We start from the raw sequence: 24,723 nt of genomic DNA on the forward strand, positions 1-24,723 counted from the left end.
AGTCATAATTAACAGTTTACGCACGAGTTAATTACAGTTACAGGGTCGGCAATGATACATCCATACAAAGTAAGAGTACCAAATGTCCTACTTTACACCAGTGATACTCAAGTTGGTCCTTGCTACTACTGGGTGTTCCAGCTATCGTGGCGGTCTGCACACAGCAAGGATTTTAAAATAATTTTCATTAGATTTCCATAAAATTTCGATTTAAAATATTTCGTAAGTAATTATTATTATATGCTTTAACTTGCTGTATCTCTAATTTATAAATTTTGTGAAGTTAACTTACATCCTCGACTAATAAATCATCATTCCTGTGGAAAGAGTGAGCGATTGAAAAATTTTACAATTTTAGGCACAAAAGTGGATGATAGGTGAAACAGCCTGACAACGTGTTTTACACCCAGCGAGATGGCACGGTGTTTAACACGCTGGACTCGCATTCGGTAGGACGACGGTTCGAACCCGCGTCCGCCCAATCTCATTTTGGTTTTCCACGATTTCCCTAAATCGCTTCGATGTGGGGCCGCGGTGTGGTGAGTGGACTGCAGTAGCCTGTTGTGGGGTTGTGCACCACTGAGGGCTACGGCGGCGACGAAGCCTCTCAGTCGTTTCTAGATCCCCAGTTCAATACAATGCAATACAATACAATCTAGGTTAAATACTGTGCGAGGTAACACAGTCTGAAATTAATGTGTATATGTGTGTGTGTGTGTGTGTGTGTGTGTGTGTGTGTGTGTGAGTGTGAGTGTGTGGGAGCGCGCGTGTGTGTTATTCAGTGCGTGCGTGTTTGGTACGTTGACCTTGTGAGAAAATAAGGATGTTCGTACGATTGCGTGACAGAAAATGATTATGGCAGCCAAGGCACGGAATTGCGGCGTTCAGGAAACATCGGGCAGTCCTGGAGTCGTTGACAGTACGAGCTGGAGGCACGGCTCGGCCACAGCAGCTGCGCAGAGTACTGTAGAATGCTGACAGTGACGGGCCTGTTGGCGGCGGTGGTGGTGTTCGCCGTCTCGGCGATGCTACTCTCCCGCAGGTGGCGCGTCTGGAGGGACGTGGAGCGTATCCCGGGCGACCTAGCCCTGCCCTTCCTGGGCAACACCTACGTCTTGCTCTACATGCCTCGCGAAGGTAAGCTACAGCGTCACCGAGGAATTTTACATCAAGGCGGAACTGCTGCACGCATTCAAATACCATAGTAGCGAACCCAGCGTTGCTTCGCAATTGCTAAATATGTATGGGAATTTTATATACGTCCGGATCTCCTTATCCTCATCACACTCTCCCTGTCCATTTTTCTTCCCCTTCCCCTCTCTCTCCACCACCTCCTCCCTTCTCTCTCTCTCTCTCTCTCTCTCTCTCTCTCTCTCTCTCTCACACACACACACACACACATACACCATGAGCCTTGTTTAGTAGTATTGCAAACGAAACCACGACTGGGGAATGAAGACACTTAAAATGAATTGGTAAATTAGTTGGGATCGTTAATGTAAGGGGTACAGGAGAGACCTGTCCAGCTGCTAGATCTGTGAGGATAGTTTCAATAGAAATATTTCTCATAGTTTTAATCCGCGAAAGGGTAGCACTGCTAATTTTCGGGTGACTGAGATTCCATAGCAGTATATTTTAAAAAAATACAGCCAATGTCTTTGTCAGACCGTTTGTTAGAGCACGGCGTAAACGTTTGAAATAAATTGTTTAAGAAGCTCTTCAGATTTTTGCTAGCAAAGTTTCCTGTTTACATATTACACGTATATTTATTTAAAACGCATTTAAAAGTAACTAGCCTATGTCCATCCAAGAGTTTATTAGAGTATCATGTACTAATGGGAAATAAGTTGGTCAAGAACTTTTCGAGATTTTTACTAATAACGTTTCCCATTTATGTATTACATACGTATTTTCTACAATATATATTTAAAAATATGTAGCCTTTGCTAGTCCAACGTTTATATTTTTCTGATTGTGACTGAAAAATGATTTCTTTTAGAGAAATATTCCTTGGATTTAAATAAACACGACATGGAAAAGGGTGAGGTACAGATAACGGGATATGTTAAGACCGGATACTTCGGTTTGAAAATTGTATTCAAAATAAAGTTTCAGTTTCACAGAATCTGATATGGAACATTTTAAATTAACTTCAAAATCAGTGAACTACCCAACTATTCTACAATTCTCACTTACTGTCGTAATTTAAAACACTTGGATTGTTACATGAGAAAAAGTCTGACATCGTTGGAGAAAACAGATTCCAAAATTTAACTTGTCTGAATCAGGATTAGAAAACACACAAAATATTACAAATCGGATATACTGAATCAACCTGCACATTGAATCTGATGGAAAATACTTGGTTCCTACATTCAAGGGTCAGCATTGTAAAAGTCATCCAAATCCACATATCGCATTGCTGCACACTCCTAAATATACATATTTCTTCCAGTTGCTTTCCCTTTGAGTTAAAGCACAAATTCATTACTCTTCTATAGTTGCCGGACTATTGTCAATACTTGTTAACGATCAGTATCAGTTCAATACTGGATAATCTTATAGCCTCACAAATTATTATTTTCTTGCGTCCATAGACCATCAAGTGAATTCTCACAGGTAGCCACTAGCTTTAAGTCTTACATCCTACTTATAACAGAGTGCAATGGCAACTGCAACTGCGCTCGAGAGCTCCTACTTACAGTCAATTCTGCCACTCAGTGGTGTCAAAGATACAATCTTTTCTACATATGACAATCGTTTCAGGCCATTTTTCATGAATTATATTACAAAATCGGGCTCCACGTACATGTGGACCCCTCACACAACTTTAAGCTGCAACTTATCTTTACACAGTAGTATAGATTTGTCTACAGCTGTACTGCAAGTCTTATATTAGTAAAACGTGATTAAAGAAGGAAATACTTCCGTTACCAATGTCCAGTGTGTCGAAGTATGTGATCAGTTTGAAGGATTACCTGAAGACCTCGGATTTTTATGACGTTAAAGTACAATCGATGAGAAAGTGTGATATTGCGTGCAAAATGTCCATGGTGTCCTTCACTCATGTTCTTGACAGTTCCAGGATAAATCTAGGAATGGCAGACACTGTTTATGTAATCTCTAACTTCAGAAATTATGTCTCTGCTACAGGTCATTTACACTTGTCTCGAAATAAATGAGATTTCTCATCTTTTGGCAACTGTCATAGGGAGTATATGCAAGAGGCATGCTCGCATTATACAAGAGACATCGTTCAATATGTGCGCTGTATTAACATATATCCAGTGTTGCCGACATTGGGATACAGAGGAATATTCTACACTAGTCGTCGGCTTTGGCCAGTGACATAGGAAACATTCGACAAACGCCGTAAATAACATCTCGAGATTTTTGCTAACAACGCTTCATCTTTACGTATTACACGTATATTTATTTAAAATATATTTAAGAATAAGTAGCCTATGTCCATCCGAAACGTGATATGAGTGGCTGTGTTTTGAGACGGTCTGAGCCACAGATCAGTCTGGCACCACGAACAGATATTTTTCTCTTAACATTCGTTGGCTTCGCCGATTAACAATCAAATTGTGAACCACCACTAAGTGACGTCAATGCAGCCATTTACGTCACTGGTCAATGCCGGCGACTAGTATCGAATATTCCTCTTGTACCGTACATTGTTTCAAGAAAATCATCGTAGTGCCATATCTCCTCAAGATTAGCACTCAGAAAGCAAAAAATTTAAAAGAAGTGTAGTGGAGCAGTACACCGGAGATTTGGGAAAAAATATTTTTTTTGTATTATATTCTAAGCACTACAATTAACGCGAAGTGTCGTGAGACACTCAAAAATGCCAGAATGAACTGCGTCCACACCCATAATGTTGACTGTAGTTTTATGGTTTTTCATATACACAAATGCAAACAAATACACAATTTCATGCCCATTTCTGCTACCCATGGAATATGTAGGTATTAAAGGAAAGATTACATACCTCCTAGTAAGTTATGAGAGCTGCATAGCCATGACGTGTCAGACACACACACACACACACACACACACACATGCATACACACAAGAAAAGCCAGCATATTCAAGACGAACATTTGAATTCTGCCTGTTACGTTCACATTGGGAAAATGTCTTTTTGGAGGAAGTGCAATGAAAATCTGACGTTTTGCTGAATCAATGTTTGATGTACAAAGACAAACACTTAGTTTTGCTATTTGTTTCCCTAAAAACAGTGTATTTCTTACTGATGATGAGTTACACGACCAGTAATACTAAAAGGCGTTATTAGTGACAAAGTCAATGTTAAAGCAGCAACCACACAGATTTTGACCAGTTAAACTTTCCAGAACTAACCTCTTGACAATGAAGTACTCAGTTAAGCGAATCGTCCTCCTTTAACGTAACTTTTCACGCGGTAGTGAATGTTTCGTGACTAGGGGCATAATACTAAACTAAAACTGGGTGTTGGTAGATGCAGTACTATGTACAAAATTGTGATGTGCAGTTGGCTCATGGACAACAATGGTTCATACCTCTATTAATGTAGGCTGTATCCTACTGTCAAGCACAAGTTTTAAGATGCGATGGGATCTGAGATTTTAGACACTTTGTAAGCCCACCGTGTAAGTGAAAAAAACCAGCTGTGTTGTCTTCTTATGCCACATTCAGCAACCGGTTCCGTGTAATGTGCTGTGTATACTGATTCTCAGGTATGAGTGTAGAAATGCATGGCACTTCCAACAAAACAAAGCACTGTGCCGTTAATAATACACAACTTTATAATTAAATTGAAGTATTGCTGCAAATGGATCCATTTTACCGAGAAAAAGTTTGATACATGTAGAAGAAATTGCAAAGACTCGAAATATGCAAATTTTTTTGTGGTATCTTTGAAAATAGTTTCCCGAAACATAGAAGTACTAATGAATCGTACTTCTGCTGTGTATGACTGAGGTATGTCCTGTTTCTACACATGTTGTGTCATTTCAGCCTTCGGAAATGTTCAATCCTTGGAAATGAGTTGTCCACAGTGGAACCCTTATCACAAGATATACGGACAATCGAAGTTCTTCTAGAACTGAGAGTACTTTACAACTTTCTGATATCGAACTTACTTTCGGTAATTAATTGGATTACGCATCTCATATGCAATAATAACTGATTATATTAAGTTCCACTATCTTCAGTACCTCACCGGTTACTCAGAAAAGGAGCGTACTGCGCATAGCTGTAGCTTACGCTTGTGAGAAGAGTTAAAAATATAGCAGTGATGTAATTTAGCCAATAAAAAACACCCTAAGATGCTGGTTATTGTGAGGAAACTGCAGAAGAGTACAATATGAGAAGTTACGTGTCAGTAAGGGAACGAATGTCACCGTTTGATGTCCCGTTGGTATCAAGACTTATTCGAGGCGGACCAGTAACTCACACTCGACAAAGGATGGGAAACGGGATCCCCAGTGGCCTCTGTGAAGTAAGCCTCAGGCATTTAGCCTCGATGGTTTGAAGGCACCAACCAGGGACTAGATCAGGCTGACTGAACAACGGATTGAAGGTTTACACTTACAGACTACAGTTTCTTAGTGCGCCACGTCGATCCATTGGAAACGAGCCAAGTGAGAATACTATCGGAACTGAAGAATCTTCGCAAAAGAAGTCACATTTGTAACTAAAACCAGAAAGGAAAAAAAAAAGATAGCTCTGTACTGTCCTTTAGTGCACAAAACATGAGCTTACCGAGTATAGTACCAGACTTGTGACTGAATTCAGTACTTCCTAGTAGACAGAACACAATACTATGTTGCTAACGTGGCTATACCGACCAGGGTAAAAGTAATGTCGGGAGTACCGCAGGGAACTTTTATGCGAACATTGATGTTCATAACATATATAAATGATGTAGTTCGGAGTTGCATGAAGCTGTTCGCAGACAGTTCTGCTGTATACAGTAAGGTCAGCATGAAACAGAGCAAGATGGAATCTCCTATCTGCTCTTACTGGACCCCTCCTAATAATTAATTTTTTTTCTTTCACCGGTTTTCAATTTACGTACATTTTCTAACCAATACACGTGTGGTAGGTGCTCAAATACTTCAAAACATAACCTAAGCTTTTTCCTACGAGGGTTCATTATGCAAGGTATTATTTTCACTGTGCTGATTCCAATGACGCATCTAGTTCTACTGGAAACCTTGTAAATGAAAAGACAAAATTCACTTAACGTTTTACTGCACTGTATTTATGGACACAGTGACACCACTCATTAGAGAGACTGCCATTTCGACTTTTCAGTGACGTACTTCAATTTCTGTGAAACTAATTAACCTACAAGATAATTAACATTTTCCGTTGCACATTTTGCTGCAGTGCTTGTTAAAATGGTTCAAATGGCTCTGAGCACTATGGGACTTAACATATGTGGTCATCAGTCCCCTAGAACTTAGAACTACTTAAACCTAACTAACCTAAGGACATCACACACATCCATGCCCGAGGCAGGATTCAAACCTGCGACCGTAGCAGCCGCGCGGTTCCGGACTGAGCGCCTAGAACCGCGAGACCACCGCGGCCGGCAGTGCTTGTTACATCCTGGCCTTAGCCATTATACTTCTGTTGACCTGAATTTTATACACAAGCTGAGATATTTCACTAATTAATTAAGCCATAATTTAAGATTTTTGTGTAATTCACCGTAATTTTTAATGCGGCACTTGTAATTCTAAGTAGGGTATTTCAAATACGGATGCATAAATTGGTTTCACAAACTTTTCTAATTTCCTAAACCAACACACATTTCACAAACCGAGTTACTCTTAATAATTATAGCAGAGAAATCTAGCTTAGTCATTTTTTAAAATGATTATGTAGTTTTCGAGATCGCAGTATGTTTATACGCCAGTCTGTAATTAGTCAGACGTAACCCTCCACAATAGTCCCAGGCGAACTATTAAATGGGAAACATCTCTGTCAGTATTAGCAATTGATCTACGCGAGATCTCGAGGAACCGCGGCTAGACTGGAAAATGTTAAAGATGATAACTGAGTCCGCACATAAACATCGATCAGACAGCACTTTAAAGTTATCATCTATTTATTTTGCGTGAGTGTCTGTGTGTCAACTAAACACATATCCGTGTTTTATTGACTGTCACAGTACAACCTAATGTTTTTAGTAACTATCTAGTTCGATACCAACTTGAGAATGTACATACGTCAGACTCCAAATAAAAGTGCGGTGTGATTGTTAATGGATAGTTTGGTACTGTGTCATAGGAGAGTGCGCATCTCTACTTCCATAAATATATTTAATGTGAAAACGAATTTGATCATCATAGCGTTTGTGTCGGAAAAAAATGTGGAAAAGAGCCACGTTAGTCGGAACTCTGTATAGTGTATATCACTTGCACAAATTCCAGAAGTACATTTAAAGATGCTACATAAGACGTTGACCACTGGGAATCCGGGTTTAATGTATAATGCTGTTAGGTACTGTCGCAAGCCGACGGTAACGAAATGCAGAAAGGCCTATGGAGCATCTATGACTGGTGCAGGTGATTCTGAACGTAAATAAATCTAACGTACTGTGAGTAAATAAGCGACGATATTTAATACCGTTCCATCACGCTACTGGCGATGAGTCAATGGAATTTGTAGCAACGTAAAATATGTAGTAGTAACTGCCTGGAGCAACCTAAATTTAATGATACAGTAACACTTTGTCAAGCGAAGAGATACCAAAGAGGAAATCAGAGGAATTACAGCTCAATCGAAGACTTGACGACAATTTCCCGGTGCGCCATTCTTTAATGGAACAGAAATAGTGAGAACGATAGTGGTACTAGAATTACCCTCCGCCACACACGATAAGGCAGCTTATGGATTATAGCTGTACATGTACATAAAACAGAAATAAACTGGTTGCGATTCTTTCGTGAATATCTAAAACATATTCATTTTGTGAGGAACCAGTTTCGAGCAGAGGATGGAGTCTCGCGTTTAACTGAATCAAATGGCTCTGAGCACTATGAGACTTAACATCTGCGGTCATCAGTTCCCTAGAACTTAGAACTACTTAAACCTACCTAACCTAAGGACATCACACATATCCATGCTCGAGGCAGGATTCGAACCTGCGACCGTAGTGGTCACGAGGTTCCAGACTGAAGTGCCCAGAACCGCTCGGCCACACCGGCCGGTCGCGTTTAACTGAGCTGTGTAACATGGTCAGCTCATATATGCTACAAAAGGTATAAAAATTTTAAATTTCAGTAACAGGGTGCTACTATAAGGGATGATGCGGCCTGCTGACATGATAGCTTTATCCTGTATACTGTGAAGGTCCAATAAATTGGCAAATAAGCAGTCTTGTTGCACACATTCACAGCTGTCGCTTGTCTGCGGAGTTCCCCCACCACTACGCCACGCTGTGTGTGTGTGACGAGGCGGAAAAGGGGGAAACTGCGAAAACGCCGCATTTACATGTCAATGCAACTGCCCTTTATTTATAGCACACTGAAGGCACAATGCAATTTGTATCTAGTATAAACTGTTGGTATACAGACAGACGCAGAACAATTTCACAGATTTCCACAATAGGTTGCAACATACTTATGGCCAGCCGCGGTGGTCTCGCGGTTCTAGGCGCGCAGTCCGGAACCGCGCTACTGCTACGGTCGCAGGTTCGAATCCTGCCTCGGGCATGGATGTGTGTGATGTCTTTAGGTTAGTTAGGTTTAAGTAGTTCTAAGTTCTAGGGGACTGATGACCACAGCTGTTAAGTCCCATAGTGCTCAGAGCCATTTGAACATACTTATGGTTTATTTAATTTCATAACAGAAAAAAGTCTTTTGTAGAAATATGTTGATCAAAATATTTTATCGCGTTGTAAACTCCTTATGGAGTAATGGCAACTCTTGTCAAAGCAAAAGACATTGACTTCCTGTAAAGTTTTAATGTAAAAAAATGGTTCAAATGGCTCTAAGCACTATGGGACTTAACATCTGAGGTTATCAGTCCCTTAGAACTCAGAACTACTTAAACCTAACTAACCTAAGGACATCACACACATCCATGCCCGAGGCAGGATTTGAACCTGCGACCGTAGCGGTGGCATGGTTACAGACTGAAGCGCCTAGAACCGCTCGGCCACTTCGACCGGCTTTTAATGTAAAAGATTTGTCTTTTAAACTGGCAGTACATCACACATGAATCAGTCCCATCTAAACATGCACAGGGGTGCTTTCAACTGGAATAGCAAACAATCTCGAAAACAGATGTAAGATTGGCAGTATCCTCAAAACGTTTAGAAAACTATCCTTGTAATTCTTCCAAGGCCACAATGAATTCTTCAGAACTCACAATGCGAGTTTCTCTTTAAATGCATCATCATCAAACCAGGCAGTTTTTTTCTCATCTTGCACCCTGCTATGTCTTACTGTAGGCAGTGTGAAGTCAAATCAACATAAAGTGCGAGGACTGCAATTGATTACGAAAATTCTAATATTCAGTACCGGTTTTTTTATTTAATAAATTTAACAACAGGGGGCTTTAAAGCGAAAAATCGTTCCAGGCGTACCCTTAGACTTAACCAGCGTACTTTGCAGCGATGCATAAGATCTTCATGCACTTCGTTCAATTCCACTGAAAACTGTTGTAAGTGACAATGAAATAATGTGTGCAGCTTCAGAAAATTTATTTTTCGTACCACCATTTTCTTCGCTAGCTCCTCGCCTGCAAATATAGCACAAAGTGCTGACTGATATACAGAACAATGACTCTCGCCTGTGATTGTTGCAACTTTCTGCTCTTTCATCATCAACTAAGTCTTTAATACGGTAAACAGATCCGCCACAGTTGTATAGTGCTTTCATTGACCGAAGTCTTACACGACAGAAGTCGCTATATACTACCACGGTTTCTGGGTCCTAGTCACATCATCAGGTGTATCCGAAATGTAGCAGTAGTAGGACGTCATGTTCTTGCCCAGACAAGTATTAGGCAAACGTCTACCGTATACAGAACGCCATAATAGCATCCTAAACGGCGGTTACACAGTTGAGTTATTTGCTGTCCCAATTTTGTATGCTATAATGACGGCCAGCCTACAGAGGATGTTTGCCTACTACTTGTTTGGTCATAGACATGACGTTCTAGTTCCTAAGGGCGCTCGCTGCTCTTTGGTGCGTTCGTGCTTTGCTATCACAGCGCCCCAGCCTTTGCAGCATCTTTTTCCCTTTCCTGCTCTATGTCTATCCTCTCGCTATTCTTTTTTTCCTCTCTTGATGAACATGCCTGAGATGTTTTTGGGAATGTTTTCTACATTTTCAGTAGCTGACATCAGAGTAGTCTCTCCACTGTTTTTCAATCCATTTTTTCTTTCTTTGTTCACCTTCTCTTATCCTTTCTCCGCTTCTCTTTTTCTTCTTCTTCCCTATGCGCTCCTGAAGGCCGGCCCACGCATCTGACGCGTAACAGGTGACCGGGTAACACGTAATTCCCAGCCGTGAGTCCACAGGTAGGATTCGCACGTACCCTCTGGTACAAGCCAGGCCCAGGGAGGATTGACTGCCTGAGCTGATTTGCTACCTTCCCAAATAGCCCTTTGGTCCCTCTCACGTGTTCGGGAGGTGTGACCTGAAGTTTGAACAATCACCTCAGGCAGGTGCTCCAAGCTCTGAGACGGAGGTCCCCAGTTGGAAGGAGTGCACCATCAGAGACGCTAACAATCATGGTGGATTTGAAACTTCCTGGCAGATTAAAACTGTGTGCCGGACAGAGACTCGAACTCGGGACCTTTGCGTTTCTCGGGCTAGTGCTTTACCAACTGAGCTACACAAGCACGACTTACGCCTCGTCCTCACAGCTTTACTTCCGCCAGTACCTCGTCGTGCTTAGATAGCTCAGTTGGTAGAGCACTTGCTCGCGGAGGCAAAGGTCGCGAGTTCGAGTCTCGGTCCGGCACAGAATTTTAATCCGCCAGGAAGTTTCATATCAGCGAACACCCCGCTGCAGAGTGAAAATCTCATTCATGGTGGATTTTCCCACATTGAGCCAATCATCATCTTCGCAGTCAACGTCAACCAAATGTAAACAGCTCATGATTCAATGATCCTCCCAGCTGCACCACGGTTCCTCGTGATTTCACGTACTGAAGACGGTCTGTCCTTTGCTACAGTAAATCCGTTAGGGATTATTCAGAAAGGTGTTGATGCAATTGCCGGCCCTGTGAAATCCTGCTCTCGTTTACGCAGTGGCACTTAGCTTTTTTAGACTACTTCTGATCCTCAAGCTCAACAACTGCTTGCTGCTGAGCTCCTCCATGGCTATCCTGCTTGTGTCGAGGCCTACGGAACACTGAATTCTTCCCGTAGTAGTGATTCTACAATATAAGTGGGGATTCCCGTTTGAAATTTTAAAATTCCCTCCCGCCCCACTCCCATGGGGCCGGGGTGGTGGGCTAATTTTAGCACCAGCAGATGTCCCCCTCGAAAATAATTGACTTTGGATTGTACACATTATTGCGTGTGAAGATTGGTTTACTCTAGGCTGCTCTATGGTCATACTGAGGCAGAGATTCAAGGTATCGTTGCAGTCACCGGGTGATGAAAAAGGTAGATGCATCCTTAGTGCCCACATGCACTCCTTTTCTCAATTTTGATAGAGTGATGCTTCTGTCAAAGATCAAAGCAGATTATGAAGTTATCATAGTCCAACCGACAATTCCGAACCCAATGTGCTGCTACTAGTGTCATCGTTTCAACCACACTCGAACATCCTATTGGCATCTGGCCAAATGTGTAACCTGTGGTTGGAATGCTCACAAGGTCAATTGTTCGCCTTCTCCTCTCCGCTGTATCAATTACAATGGAGACCATGCCGCCTCCTCTGGAGACTATTCTGTGTATCTCGATGAGCAGGCTGTCCAGGAGATTCGACTGAAGGAAAAAGTGTCTTACCCGGTCGCTCGCAACTTGTTGGCTAGTCACAAACCCTGTGTTCTACCATGTGGCACTTACAGTGCTGTTCTTGCAACATCTCACACGCAGACCTGCGACCTCAAATTGAGCACTGTGGTTATAAAATCCCCCAGTGTCAACGTAGCATCCCCATCTCGTCCACCAACCTTTCGCCTCACAGGGTGAAGTCACTTGCTACACAACCAGCAGGGCAGAAAGGATAGAAGGAATACCCCCTCAAAGACTTCCCATGGCTGACATCGAAATAAGTGTCCAAGGAATAGAAAAGCAACTGGAATCACTCAATAGAGGAAAGTCCACTGGACCTGACGGGATACCAATTCGATTCTACACAGAGTACGCGAAAGAACTTGCCCCCCTTCTAACAGCCGTGTACCGCAAGTCTCTAGAGGAACGGAGGGTTCCAAATGATTGGAAAAGAGCACAGATAGTCCCAGTCTTCAAGAAGGGTCGTCGAGCAGATGCGCAAAACTATAGACCTATATATCTGACGTCGATCTCTTGTAGAATTTTAGAACATGTTTTTTGCTCGAGTATCATGTCATTTCTGGAAACCCAGAATCTACTATGTAGGAATCAACATGGATTCCGGAAACAGCGATCGTGTGAGACCCAACTCGCTTTATTTGTTCATGAGACCCAGAAAATATTAGATACAGGCTCCCAGGTAGATGCTATTTTTCTTGACTTCCGGAAGGCGTTCGATACAGTTCCGCACTGTCGCCTGATAAACAAAGTAAGAGCCTACGGAATATCAGATCAGCTGTGTGGCTGGATTGAAGAGTTTTTAGCAAACAGAACACAGCATGTTGTTATCAATGGAGAGACGTCTACAGACGTTAAAGTAACCTCTGGCGTGCCACAGGGGAGTGTTATGGGACCATTGCTTTTCACAATATATATAAATGACCTAGTAGATAGTGTCGGAAGTTCCATGCGACTTTTCGCGGATGATGCTGTAGTATACAGAGAAGTTGCAGCATTAGAAAATTGTAGCGAAATGCAGGAAGATCTGCAGCGGATAGGCACTTGGTGCAGGGAGTGGCAACTGACCCTTAACATAGACAAATGTAATGTATTGCGAATACATAGAAAGAAGGATCCTTTATTGTATGATTATATGATAGCGGAACAAACACTGGTAGCAGTTACTTCTGTAAAATATCTGGGAGTATGCGTGCGGAACGATTTGAAGTGGAATGATCACATAAAATTAATTGTTGGTAAGGCGGGTACCAGGTTGAGATTCATTGGGAGAGTCCTTAGAAAATGTAGTCCATCAACAAAGGAGGTGGCTTACAAAACACTCGTTCGACCTATACTTGAGTATTGCTCATCAGTGTGGGATCCGTACCAGATCGGGTTGACGGAGGAGATAGAGAAGATCCAAAGAACAGCGGCGCGTTTCGTCACAGGGTTATTTGGTAACCGTGATAGCGTTACGGGGATGTTTAATAAACTCAAGTGGCAGACTCTGCAAGAGAGGCGCTCTGCATCGCGGTGTAGCTTGCTCGCCAGGTTTCGAGAGGGTGCGTTTCTGGATGAGGTATCGAATATATTGCTTCCCCCTACTTATACCTCCCGAGGAGATCACGAATGTAAAATTAGAGAGATTAGAGCGCGCACGGAGGCTTTCAGACAGTCGTTCTTCCCGCGAACCATACGCGACTGGAACAGGAAAGGGAGGTAATGACAGTGGTACGTAAAGTGCCCTCCGCCACACACCGTTGGGTGGCTTGCGGAGTATCAATGTAGATGTAGATCCCTGTAGCTAAAAATCGTCTGAGTCTTGCTGTTCCAACCGGAAAGGCTTCAAGAAGTCAAACAAAGGCAAACGATCTTCTCCTTTACCGACTCGGAGTTCCTCTTCGACGGTGTCGCCACGTGATACTCTCACCCAGTCGACTCGACCTCTGTGTCGCCAGTGTGCACCGCCTACCGTCTTTCTGCCCTAGGCTCCGCAGACCGACAGAAGGAGAATGCCGAAGCCCCTGAGATCTCATGGAACAGGTTTCTCCATCTTCTGTGTGCTGTTGCAGTGAGTCTTAGAAGTTTGGCACTCGGCAGCCGCCGAGGTGACACCCCTTTCTTTTTTGCCCCTCCCCTTTCATCATCATAACTCTCCTCCAACGACTTTTTCCCTTTGTGCCGTTTACATCCCTCTGTCCTTTGATGTCACCAGGGTAGTCTTCCACTAGCTTATTGTAGAACTTCCTCACTCCTTTCTGCTGCCCGGTGACTTTAATGTACACCATCCCTTTTAGGGTTCTCCCAGAGCCTGTCAGAGAGCTGCCTCTTGGCTGACCTTCTCAATCAACTTAACCTCACCTACCATAACACGAGCACCCATGTCCCTTTCAGACTCTGTGCACACCTGTTCCCATTTGGATCTATCTTTCTACACTGCTCAGCTTGCCCATTGTCTCGTGTGGTCCATTCTCTCTGATTTTATACTGGAGCGACCATTTCATGTGTGCTATCCATTTGCTGACTCCCGTCCCATCTACATGCACACCCAACTGGCAGCTTTCTAAGGCCGACTGGAGGCCTTACTCCTCCCTGGCGACCTCCGACGAACAACATTTCCTCAGTTGTGATGACCCGGCAGAATATCTTACAAATGTTATCCTTACCACCGCAGAACGTTCCATTCCTCGCAATTCCTCTTTACCGTGCCGTTACCCTGTTCCTTGGTGGACTGAGGCGTGCTGCGACGCAATTCGCGCGTAGAGACGTCCTGTCCACGTTTTTAACCGTCATCCTATGATGGCAAACTGTATTCGTTATAAACAGTTGCGTGCACGGTGTCGTCGCATTCTACGGGATAGCAAAAAAGGTAACTGTATTTCATTTACTAGTGCGTTTAACAGTTCTACTCCCTTGTGTCGACCAAGCTCCGACGACTCTCTGGGACGAAGGTCCATTCCCCAATTTCCGGCCTGACAGGAGCAGATGATGTCATAGTGGACCCTATTACAATATCCAACACTTTGGGCCGCCATTTTACCGAGATTTCGATCTCCTCCCACTATCACCCTGCCTTCCTCCATCGGGAAGAGCGGAGGCGGCTCGGGCGACACCCTTCTCTTCTCAGAATCATGAGTGCTACAATGCAGGCTTTCCTATGAGGGCACTAGACCATGTTCTCACTTCATCCCGATCCTCCGCCCCAGGGCCAGACGATGTTCACCTCTCTCTTGTGAGCAAGCACTTTCTCCTTCTTAGGTACAATCGCCTTTGGGCTGGTGTGAAGCCACTGTTATACCCATACGTAAGCCTGGTAAGGACAAACTTTTTCCTGCTAGTTATCACCTCATTTCTCTCACCAGCTGTGTTTACAAGGTGATGGAACGTATGATTCATGCCCAGCTGGTGTGGTGGATCGAGTCTCACAATATACTGACCACTGCATGGTTTGGATTTCGAGTGCGCTGTTCTGCAGTTGACCATTTCGTCACCTTGTCAAGCCATGTTATGAATGGTTTTCTGTGGAAATACCAGGCTATGGCTATGTTCCTCGATCTGGAGAAAGCCTACAACACCTGCTGGTGGACTGGTTTCCTCCGAGTTCTCTATACGTTGGGCTTCTGTGGCCACATGCCCCATTTACTTTAGGAATCTTTAAAAGACCGAGTTTTCAAGATACATGTGGGTCTTGCCTTGCCGGACACCTTTATCCTGGAAAAGGTCGTACCTCAGGGTTCTGTCCTGAACGTCGTCCTCTTTGTTATCTCAATTAACCCCATTATGGCCTGTCTCCAGCCGAGCATCTCCAGCTCTCTTTTCCTTGACGACACGATTTTGCCATCTATTGCAGTTCTCCGCGGACTTGTCTCTTTCTGCGGCGTCTTCAACGATGCCTCGATCGTCTTTACTCATGGAGCATTACAATGGCTTTCGCTTTTCCACTGACAAAACCATTTGTGTGAATTTATGGTGGTGCAATTGTTTTGATCCGAAATCTTTACATCTTGCGCCTGTTACTCTTCCCTTCGTTGAAACTACGAACTTCCTGGGGCTCATGCTTCTGTAACCTCTTGGAGTTCACTTTGGGCTCTTGTTCCAGCAACTTATCTTCATGCTACCTGCCAGTTTGTCGCTGGGTCTGAACCCTTCACCACCCTGGCTTCGTGCGGCGGCCTGTGTTCATGTCAGTCTTCATTCACTTCCTAAGGACATTACTATAAACCTCGCTCTATCGCCATGAGTACGAATATCGCGACCTTTGCACGGAACTTCGCAAGAGTACCTTTGTGTACACTAATGGCTCTCGGACTGACTGTGGTGTCAGGTGTGCCTTCGTATCGTCATTGACACCGACGTTTTTTGATATCAGCTTCTGGAACACTGACAGTACTTACATCAGAACTCTTCTCCCTGTATCAGGCAACGCAGTACATCCGGAGACACAGGCTTTTTGATTACGTCATCTGCTCCACCTCTCTGTGCCCTTCATATCATCTGTGTGCTGTACACCACCCAGCCCTTAGTGCAACGGGTCCAGCAAGGCTGTTACTTGCTCACTCTTGGTAGACCCACTGTGATGTTTACGTGGGTTCCCGGTCAAGTCATCGACGGGAAACGAGGCTGCTGATGCTGGTACCAAACTGGCAGTCCTGGTACCTCGGCCAGATAGTTCTTCCATTCCCTCTGATGATCTCTGTGTTGCCGTCTGTAAGCAGATGATGTCTCTTTGGCATCACCACTAGTCCTTCCTTCATGGGAACACGCTCCGGGAAATTGAACCTATACCAGCGGCTTCGACGACCTCCTCTCGGCCATCTCGCCGTGAGGAGATCATTTAGCTAGGTTGCGTATTGGGCATCGCCATTTGTTAAGTAGCGCTCCCGCATCACTTTGTGCTCATTGCCCTCAACCTCTGAGGGTTCCCCATTTCCTGATATAATGCCCTTTTCTTTATAACCACTTACGTTCCAACTTATATTTACCGCATGAGTTATCGGCCATTTTAGCGAACGACGTGCTGGCTGTCGACCGTAGCAATATGGCGAAGGACATTTAATCTTTAGCTCAAAACCTCAGTTTCTCTACGACGTATTTCAGTGACCTCTCTCCAAGTACCTGTTTTTGGCTGTCTTTCCTTCCGTCGATTGGGCTTAAAGTGTAGTTGCTTTTAAGCATTTTTTTTTCTTCGAGTGGTACGGTTCTAATACGGGTGCGTATGACCCTCGTTGCTTTTGAGCCCCAAAAAAAACCAAAACAATGACTTCTACTAATGCAAGATTTCAAGTACACCTGATGGTAGGGCTGAGACACCGAAACCATGGTAGTGTATAGAGGCTTCTGTCGTGCAACACTTCAGTCAATAAAAGCATTTCACAACAGTAACATGAACATGTTGCAGAATAATTATGGATGTTCCACAAATATAAATTTGTAAATCCTTAAATTCTTTGTGAATGGTGTTGCAGCCTCATTCTATAGCAAATGCAGCACTCGTCGACTGTTGTCAATATAGGTCGGAAGACTGATCACACGCAGTTCTTCACGCTACTCTATCCAGTTACAGCCGTATCATCTCCCCACAGATCTCTCACTTCTTAAAATTTACTTGTCAGTCTGACGACTAGTTTGATGTGGTCTGCCACAACTTCTCTCCTGCGCTGACCTCTTCGTCTCAGAGTACCGCTTGCGCCCTGCCTCCTCAATTACTTGTTCAATATATTCCAATCACTGTCTTCTCCTACAGTTTTTACCTTCTACAGCTCCCTTCTTGTTGTCGGTGATCTCCATATGTTCCTTTCTCGCCACTTCCGCGAAGAATGCCCTCATTTTTTATCTTATCAGTCCAACTGATTTTCAAATCCTTACGTAGTACCATATCTCATACGCTTCGGTTCTTTCCTTTTCCTGTTTTTCCATGATTCACTACTGTACAATGCTTTGCTCCAAACTTCCATTCTCATAAATTTCTTCGTTGGAATAAAGCTGATAATCGATACTATTAAAGATCTTTTGTCTGCCTAGTCTGCTTTTTTCCCTCCCTGCTTTAGCCATCCTATGTTATTTTGCTTCCAAGCTAGCAGAATTCCTTCGCTTGATGTAGTAGATAACTACCAATTTAGATGTTAAATTTATCGCTGCTTCTCTTACTTTTATTGTCAGTCCACATCTTGTGCTCAGTATACTATTTATTCCATTCAACATGACAGCAATGTCATCAGCGAATCACTGATATCCATTCACACTGAATTTTAATTCCACTATTGAACCTTTCTTTTACTTCCTTCATTGCTTCCTTGATGTATAGAAGAGTACCGGCGAAAGACTGCAACACTGCATCATACCCTTTTTAAGCCAACACTCCGTCCTTGGGCTTCCAATCCTGTCTTTCCGTTTTGGTACTTCCCTGACCATAACTATGACACTGCAGCTGGGTGACGTCGTCGACAACCGCCGATACTTCGATAGGTGACCACCCTTCTATTTTCAAAGCAAGACTGCAGCAAGAAAGCGCTGTACAAGTGTAATATTTCTTTATATTCGATGAATTATTCTGATACAATTCTACCCTTGAATGACATTTACTAATTTTCTATCTTCATACTCGCAGAATCCATGCACAAAGTAGTTTCATACAATAGCTATGCCATGAGCGTATAATTATTCTTTGTAGTACTCTCTCTGATGGTTGTTAGAAAACAAGCTTCCCAGATTGTCTTCGTGCCGATTAGCCTGAGCGTTGTTTCAAGAACTGTAACCTGAATATTGAGATTTATGACAAAAGATAACTGATACGAAATTGTACGGTTAAAAGGGTAATATATATATATATATATATATATATATATATATATATTGCTCCTTCATACAGAAGGTGTCTAACTAACAATTTACATTATTTGACATTTGAGAATTAATGATATTCATCGATATATTGCGTAGTTGTTAATCAGAAGGGAACTTCCGAAAGACTGGATACGAATCTGCATTTAATAATCCAAGAGCTCCATTACTTCTTCGGAAGGTTAAACTTCATCAAAGCCAAATATTCGCTTGATATGACGTTTCCCGACTGATTAGACAACGCTCCCAAAAATATGAGGCATTTTATTTGTACAGATTAGCAGACTGCCGCAAAGCACGAGCCTGCAGAGAAGAAGAACATCGCCTGATTTCATTCTAGCAAGTAAAGTTTCTGAATCATTTTGAGTGACTGAGTTATGACTGTGTTTCCTATTATGAATGATTGATTGCTCGAATGAATTGAGAACTACGTAACTAAATAATTACATAAATAGGAGGAAAAATTACAGTGGCGCCAGTGTGACTGGACTCTCTTGGATTGTTATATAATATATGTATTTTTTATATCATGAAAACCAACGAGAACGAGAGGTAACTAATGTGAAGAGAGATTCGGTGCCCATAGTAAAAGATTGCTGATACCGAGGAACCATTTCAACAATTGGACAAGACCTATATTGCAGAACAAGGCCATATAATTCCAATTTTTACACGTTGTTGATAAAATAGTTTGAAACTAATTTAGAAAGAACTTTTTTCCAGATAGTAGTTAGATTGTAGAACTGTATATTGTGTGATTTTCGTCTCTGGACATTGAACTTTATACCATCTGTGAAGTAATTTGAAAGTTAAGTGTGTCTACGACTTTAAATTTGAAACTGTATTTAGTGACTAGAACCTGATATTGACAGTTATTTAATGGTATTGACTAGAGCGGCATTTAAAAAATCATTGAATCAGCAACGAGACGTGCAACAGCCTTCACCTGTTTGCGCAGAAGCAGAGGCCACGGATAGCAATTCTGAGATTGTTGTGGCTAGCGGTAGCAATATAAATAATCCCGCTGGTTCAGAAAACATTCATACAACAGCTGATCAGAGTGTTGTTGACCCATTAGTTGTTATTACGCAACAGTTATCTCTATTAGCTGAAAATGTGTCAAACCTTGCGAAGGCTAAAGTAGAAATTGAACGAGATTTTGCACAAGCCCAAGCGGAAGTAAAACGAGACTTATCCATTATACAGTCTGAAGTAAAACGAGACTTGTCCGTTGTACAGCGAGATTTTGCAGAAGGGCAAGCGGAGGTAAAATGAGACTTATCAGTTATACAAAATGAACTCCAAAAATCAATTAGCCGAAAATCAAACAGAATTATAAAATCACTTAAGAGCAACCTTTACCGAATTAGATCAGAGATTAAATACCCAGACACAGGAAATAAAAGAACAGGCAGAAAGGACCGAACAGAATCTTATTGCTCAAATTGAGCAGGTCCGCCAACAATGCCAAGAAAACAATAGTAAATTAAAAACGGAACTAACCGAATATGTATTCGTCAAAATTGACACAATACAAAAACAATTAGAACTGTTTCCTCAAGTAATACAAGCTCAAGATTACATACAGTGTTCCGTAGCTATGATACCAGAAATTATAGAATCCCAAGATAATCCAAAGAAGCAATTTGACGAAGTGAAGTAAAAACAGACGACAGTGGTACATAGAATGAATGTACTTGCGGGAAAGTTTTCAGAAATGACATTACAGCGGCAAAATTTTCCTTCGGAAACGATAGGCTTTACAGTCAATTTCAGAGAGTTCCGAAGAGAATTTTTTTAACAAAGGGTTATAGGAAGTTCGTGAACAACTTGGCGAAGAATTCTCGCGTTGGAAAGAAAATATCGAAAGATCACTAAAACTCTCGCAGGAGGATTTAGAAACAGCGAGAAGTAGGAAACAAAACTCTCATTCTCAATCTGTGCGTGACATTCTGTCCACGTCAAGATCCGATGTAGACAGAACTGGAACGTCATAAGATAGATTCCATATAACGCATAGCCACAGGAAAGGGTACGAACAGTATGATTTTTGGAATCGTAGTACCGTTGAGGAAAAGATGATTAAACAGAGACAATTTCAAATCTTTAACCCTGACAAAAAGAATGTTCATCCTGTAGTCTTCATTCGAAGTTTCAGAGGTTTATTTCCACGATCTTGGACAGAATGGCAAAAGATTAGTTTTGTATCTGGATATATACAATGATCAGGAGCACTGTGGGCATCCGAACAAACATCTTCTTGTAAATGTTATAAAGAATTTGAGCAGGCTTTTCTAGAAAAATGTTAGTTTGCTGGAATACAAGAAAGACTTAGGCAGGAAGTATTATATCCTTAGCCTTTCTCATTTTCTAGAGGATCTCTAAAGAGATAAATCTTTGTATAGGGATGTACCGATTCCTTTGCCAGATATACTTAGGATATTCATGTCCAGACTACCCACCAGTATAAGGAATCTGCTGTTACATATAAATGATAAGGATATAGACTCATTTATGACTACGCTTGATCATATTGATATAATTGAGGAGGACAATAAAAGGTCAAGAGAAATGTCATATCAAAGAAGAGCAATAGAAGCGAATCCGTGCTGCAACTCGAATGGGAATGGCAGTAATGGTAGCAGTAACAATAATAATAACCAACTACACTATCCGAGGAGACTTTGAAATGGACAAAATGCAAACAATAATTATTACCATGATGGAAACTTTAGTAATGGTGCAGCGATGGGCTATTTTAGGAATAATAAGAATTTTAATCGATATAATCCAATGTATGGCAACACAAGACAGTTCTACCAACACCAGCAGAACAACAACAATAATTACACGAATCAAGCAAGACAATATAGACCGAATTCACCACAACAACCGAAAATCACTGAAGTAGCTGAAGAGACAAATACCAATCGGACCAACAATCAGTCAAACTAAACATGACCGCATCGTGCCCCGGAGGAGCGGTCAGGGGATCTGTTAGGGGCGAAACAGTAAAATTACAATTGTTAAGATATAATGATGGTGAGCTGTTGACTGAAGAGTTAACAAAGGATTTAATAACGTGTCATAATGACAGATCGAGTGTTCCGTTATCGGAAGTATTTGTTGAAATAGAGGAAGTTCCAACGAATGTGATATTAGACACCGCCGCTTCCGCCAGTGTCATCTCAGGCCCTCTTTTTAGGAGAATTATTAGGAAGAAGAAGGTACCAATTTTGCCGATACAAAACTGAAAAATCATCGGAGCTGTTGGAGCACGCTCTCACAATGTCAAAATAAAACATAATTAGAGATGAAAATGGGAAATGTAGCAATAAAATGCACGTTCCTTGTAGTGGAGAAGTTATTAGTGGACTGTATTCTTGGTATTGGTAGTATGCAGGAGTACGACTGTCAGATTGATTTTTTGTAAGGAATAGTTAGATTTAGATTAAATGGAGAAGAGACAGCACTGGATTTACACTCCTGGAAATTGAAATAAGAACACGGTGAATGCATTGTCCCAGGAAGGGGAAACTTTATTGACACATTCCTGGGGTCAGATACATCACATGATCACACTGACAGAACCACAGGCACATAGACACAGGCAACAGAGCATGCACAATGTCGGCACTAGTACAGTGTATATCCACCTTTCGCAGCAATGCAGGCTGCTATTCTCCTATGGAGACGATCGTAGAGATGCTGGATGTAGTCCTGTGGAACGGCTTGCCATGCCATTTCCACCTGGCGCCTCAGTTGGACCAGCGTTCGTGCTGGACGTGCAGACCGCGTGAGACGACGCTTCATCCAGTCCCAAACATGCTCAATGGGGGACAGATCCGGAGATCTTGCTGGCCAGGGTAGTTGACTTACACCTTCTAGAGCACGTTGGGTGGCACGGGATACATGCGGACGTGCATTGTCCTGTTGGAACAGCAAGTTCCCTTGCCGGTCTAGGAATGGTAGAACGATGGGTTCGATGACGGTTTGGATGCACCGTGCACTATTCAGTGTCCCCTCGACGATCACCAGTGGTGTACGGCCAATGTAGGAGATCGCTCCCTACACCATGATGCCGGGTGTTGGCCCTGTGTGCCTCGGTCGTATGCAGTCCTGATTGTGACGCTCACCTGCACGGCGCCAAACACGCATACGACCATCATTGGCACCAAGGCAGAAGCGACTCTCATCGCTGAAGACGACACGTCTCCATTCGTCCCTCCATTCACGCCTGTCGCGACACCACTGGAGGCGGGCTGCACGATGTTGGGGCGTGAGCGGAAGACGGCCTAAAGGTGTGCGGGACCGTAGCCCAGCTTCATGGAGACGGTTGCGAATGGTCCTCGCCGATACCCCAGGAGCAACAGTGTCCCTAATTTGCTGGGAAGTGGCGGTGCGGTCCCCTACGGCACTGCGTAAGATCCTACGGTCTTGGCGTGCATCCGTGCGTCGCTGCGGTCCGGTCCCAGGTCGACGGGCACGTGCACCTTCCGCCGACCATTGGCGACAACATCGATGTACTGTGGAGACCTCACGCCCCACGTGTTGAGCAATTCGGCGGTACGTCCACCCGGCCTCCCGCATGCCCACTATACGCCCTCGCTCAAAGTCCGTCAACTGCACATACGGTTCACGTCCACGCTGTCGCGGCATGCTACCAGTGTTAAAGACTGCGATGGAGCTCCGTATGCCACGGCAAACTGGCTGACACTGACGGCGGCGGTGCACAAATGCTGCGCAGCTAGCGCCATTCGACGGCCAACACCGCGGTTCCTGGTGTGTCCGCTGTGCCGTGCGTGTGATCATTGCTTGTACAGCCCTCTCGCAGTGTCCGGAGCAAGTATGGTGGGTCTGACACACCGGTGTCAATGTGTTCTTTTTTCCATTTCCAGGAGTGTAAATAGAAAGGAGACGGTGCATGAGAAATATTGTCGCGGTGCTATAATTAAATTAATTGACACTACAAACGGTCGTTGGAAGGAGCTTTCAAAGGATTTAATACAACAGGAGGACTTTAACCAAACAACAATGATAAAAGCTAGTGAGTCAAATCAGCTTACCGGAGAACAAAGGCAGCAGCTTCATTATTTGTTAGAGGCATATGAAGAGATTTTTTATGAGAAACCAGGAATTATTTAAGGGTATATTTGTCACCTACAAGTGAAGCCATATCAGAACTTACTGTTACGCGCACTATCCGATTCCCTGGCGTTTAAAACAATCTGTTCAAAGGGAGATAAATAGAATGTTAGAATGGAAATTGATTGAGCCATCAACTAGTTCATATTGTTCTCCGCTCTTAGTCGTTCCAAAACCTGGAGGCAACGTAAGATTAGTTCTGGATGCAAGAGAGATTAATAGAATAATAGTACCTGTAAGAACTCATCCGGAAAATATAGGTGAATTAATTCAAAATTTCCAGGATGTTTCGTGCTGAACTAGTGTTGATTTCGTACTGGAAGGTCCAAATGGATGAAGAATCTAGGAAATATACCGCATTTATCTATACCGGGAGAAGTTACCAATTTAGAGTTGTCCCGTTTGGACTTAATATTAGTGCAGGAACATTTATTTCAGCGTTGGATTATGTTCTTGGACCAGAATTGCGTAGTCGTATAACTGTGTTTGTTGACGACTTACTAACAGCCACGAAAACATAGGAAGAGCATTTGCATAGTTTGGAAAGGATTTTTGCTGTTTTCAAGAAAACCGGAATTACAGTAAACTTACAGAAGTCTCATTTTGCTTTTACCACAGATTAAGTTCTTAGGACATATGATAGATGTGAAAGGTATCCTGCCTACCGAGAAGAAGATAAGTGCAATTCGAAATTTTCCATCACCACTGAATAAAAGACAGCTGAAGGGATTTATAGGTATGGCATCGTTCTTCCGTCGTTTCATAAAGAATCAAGCCATGA

The 24,723-nt window shown here is 42.9% G+C and overlaps 1 protein-coding gene across 1 annotated transcript in view; it reads left to right on the forward strand.

Annotated features, from left to right (window-relative positions):
- Positions 1-927: 927 nt before the first annotated feature.
- The window catches only part of LOC124804998 (cytochrome P450 4C1-like), a 131,895-nt gene continuing 108,099 nt past the window's right edge, over positions 928-24,723 (forward strand). Inside the window, exon 1 of the mRNA XM_047265395.1 lies at positions 928-1,137. Coding sequence (XP_047121351.1) covers positions 972-1,137 — 166 coding nt within the window. The 5' untranslated portion in view covers positions 928-971. The remainder of the gene's footprint in view (positions 1,138-24,723) is intronic.

Source organism: Schistocerca piceifrons, chromosome 7 (genome assembly GCF_021461385.2).
Source record: "Schistocerca piceifrons isolate TAMUIC-IGC-003096 chromosome 7, iqSchPice1.1, whole genome shotgun sequence".
Classification (NCBI taxonomy): domain Eukaryota; kingdom Metazoa; phylum Arthropoda; class Insecta; order Orthoptera; family Acrididae; genus Schistocerca; species Schistocerca piceifrons.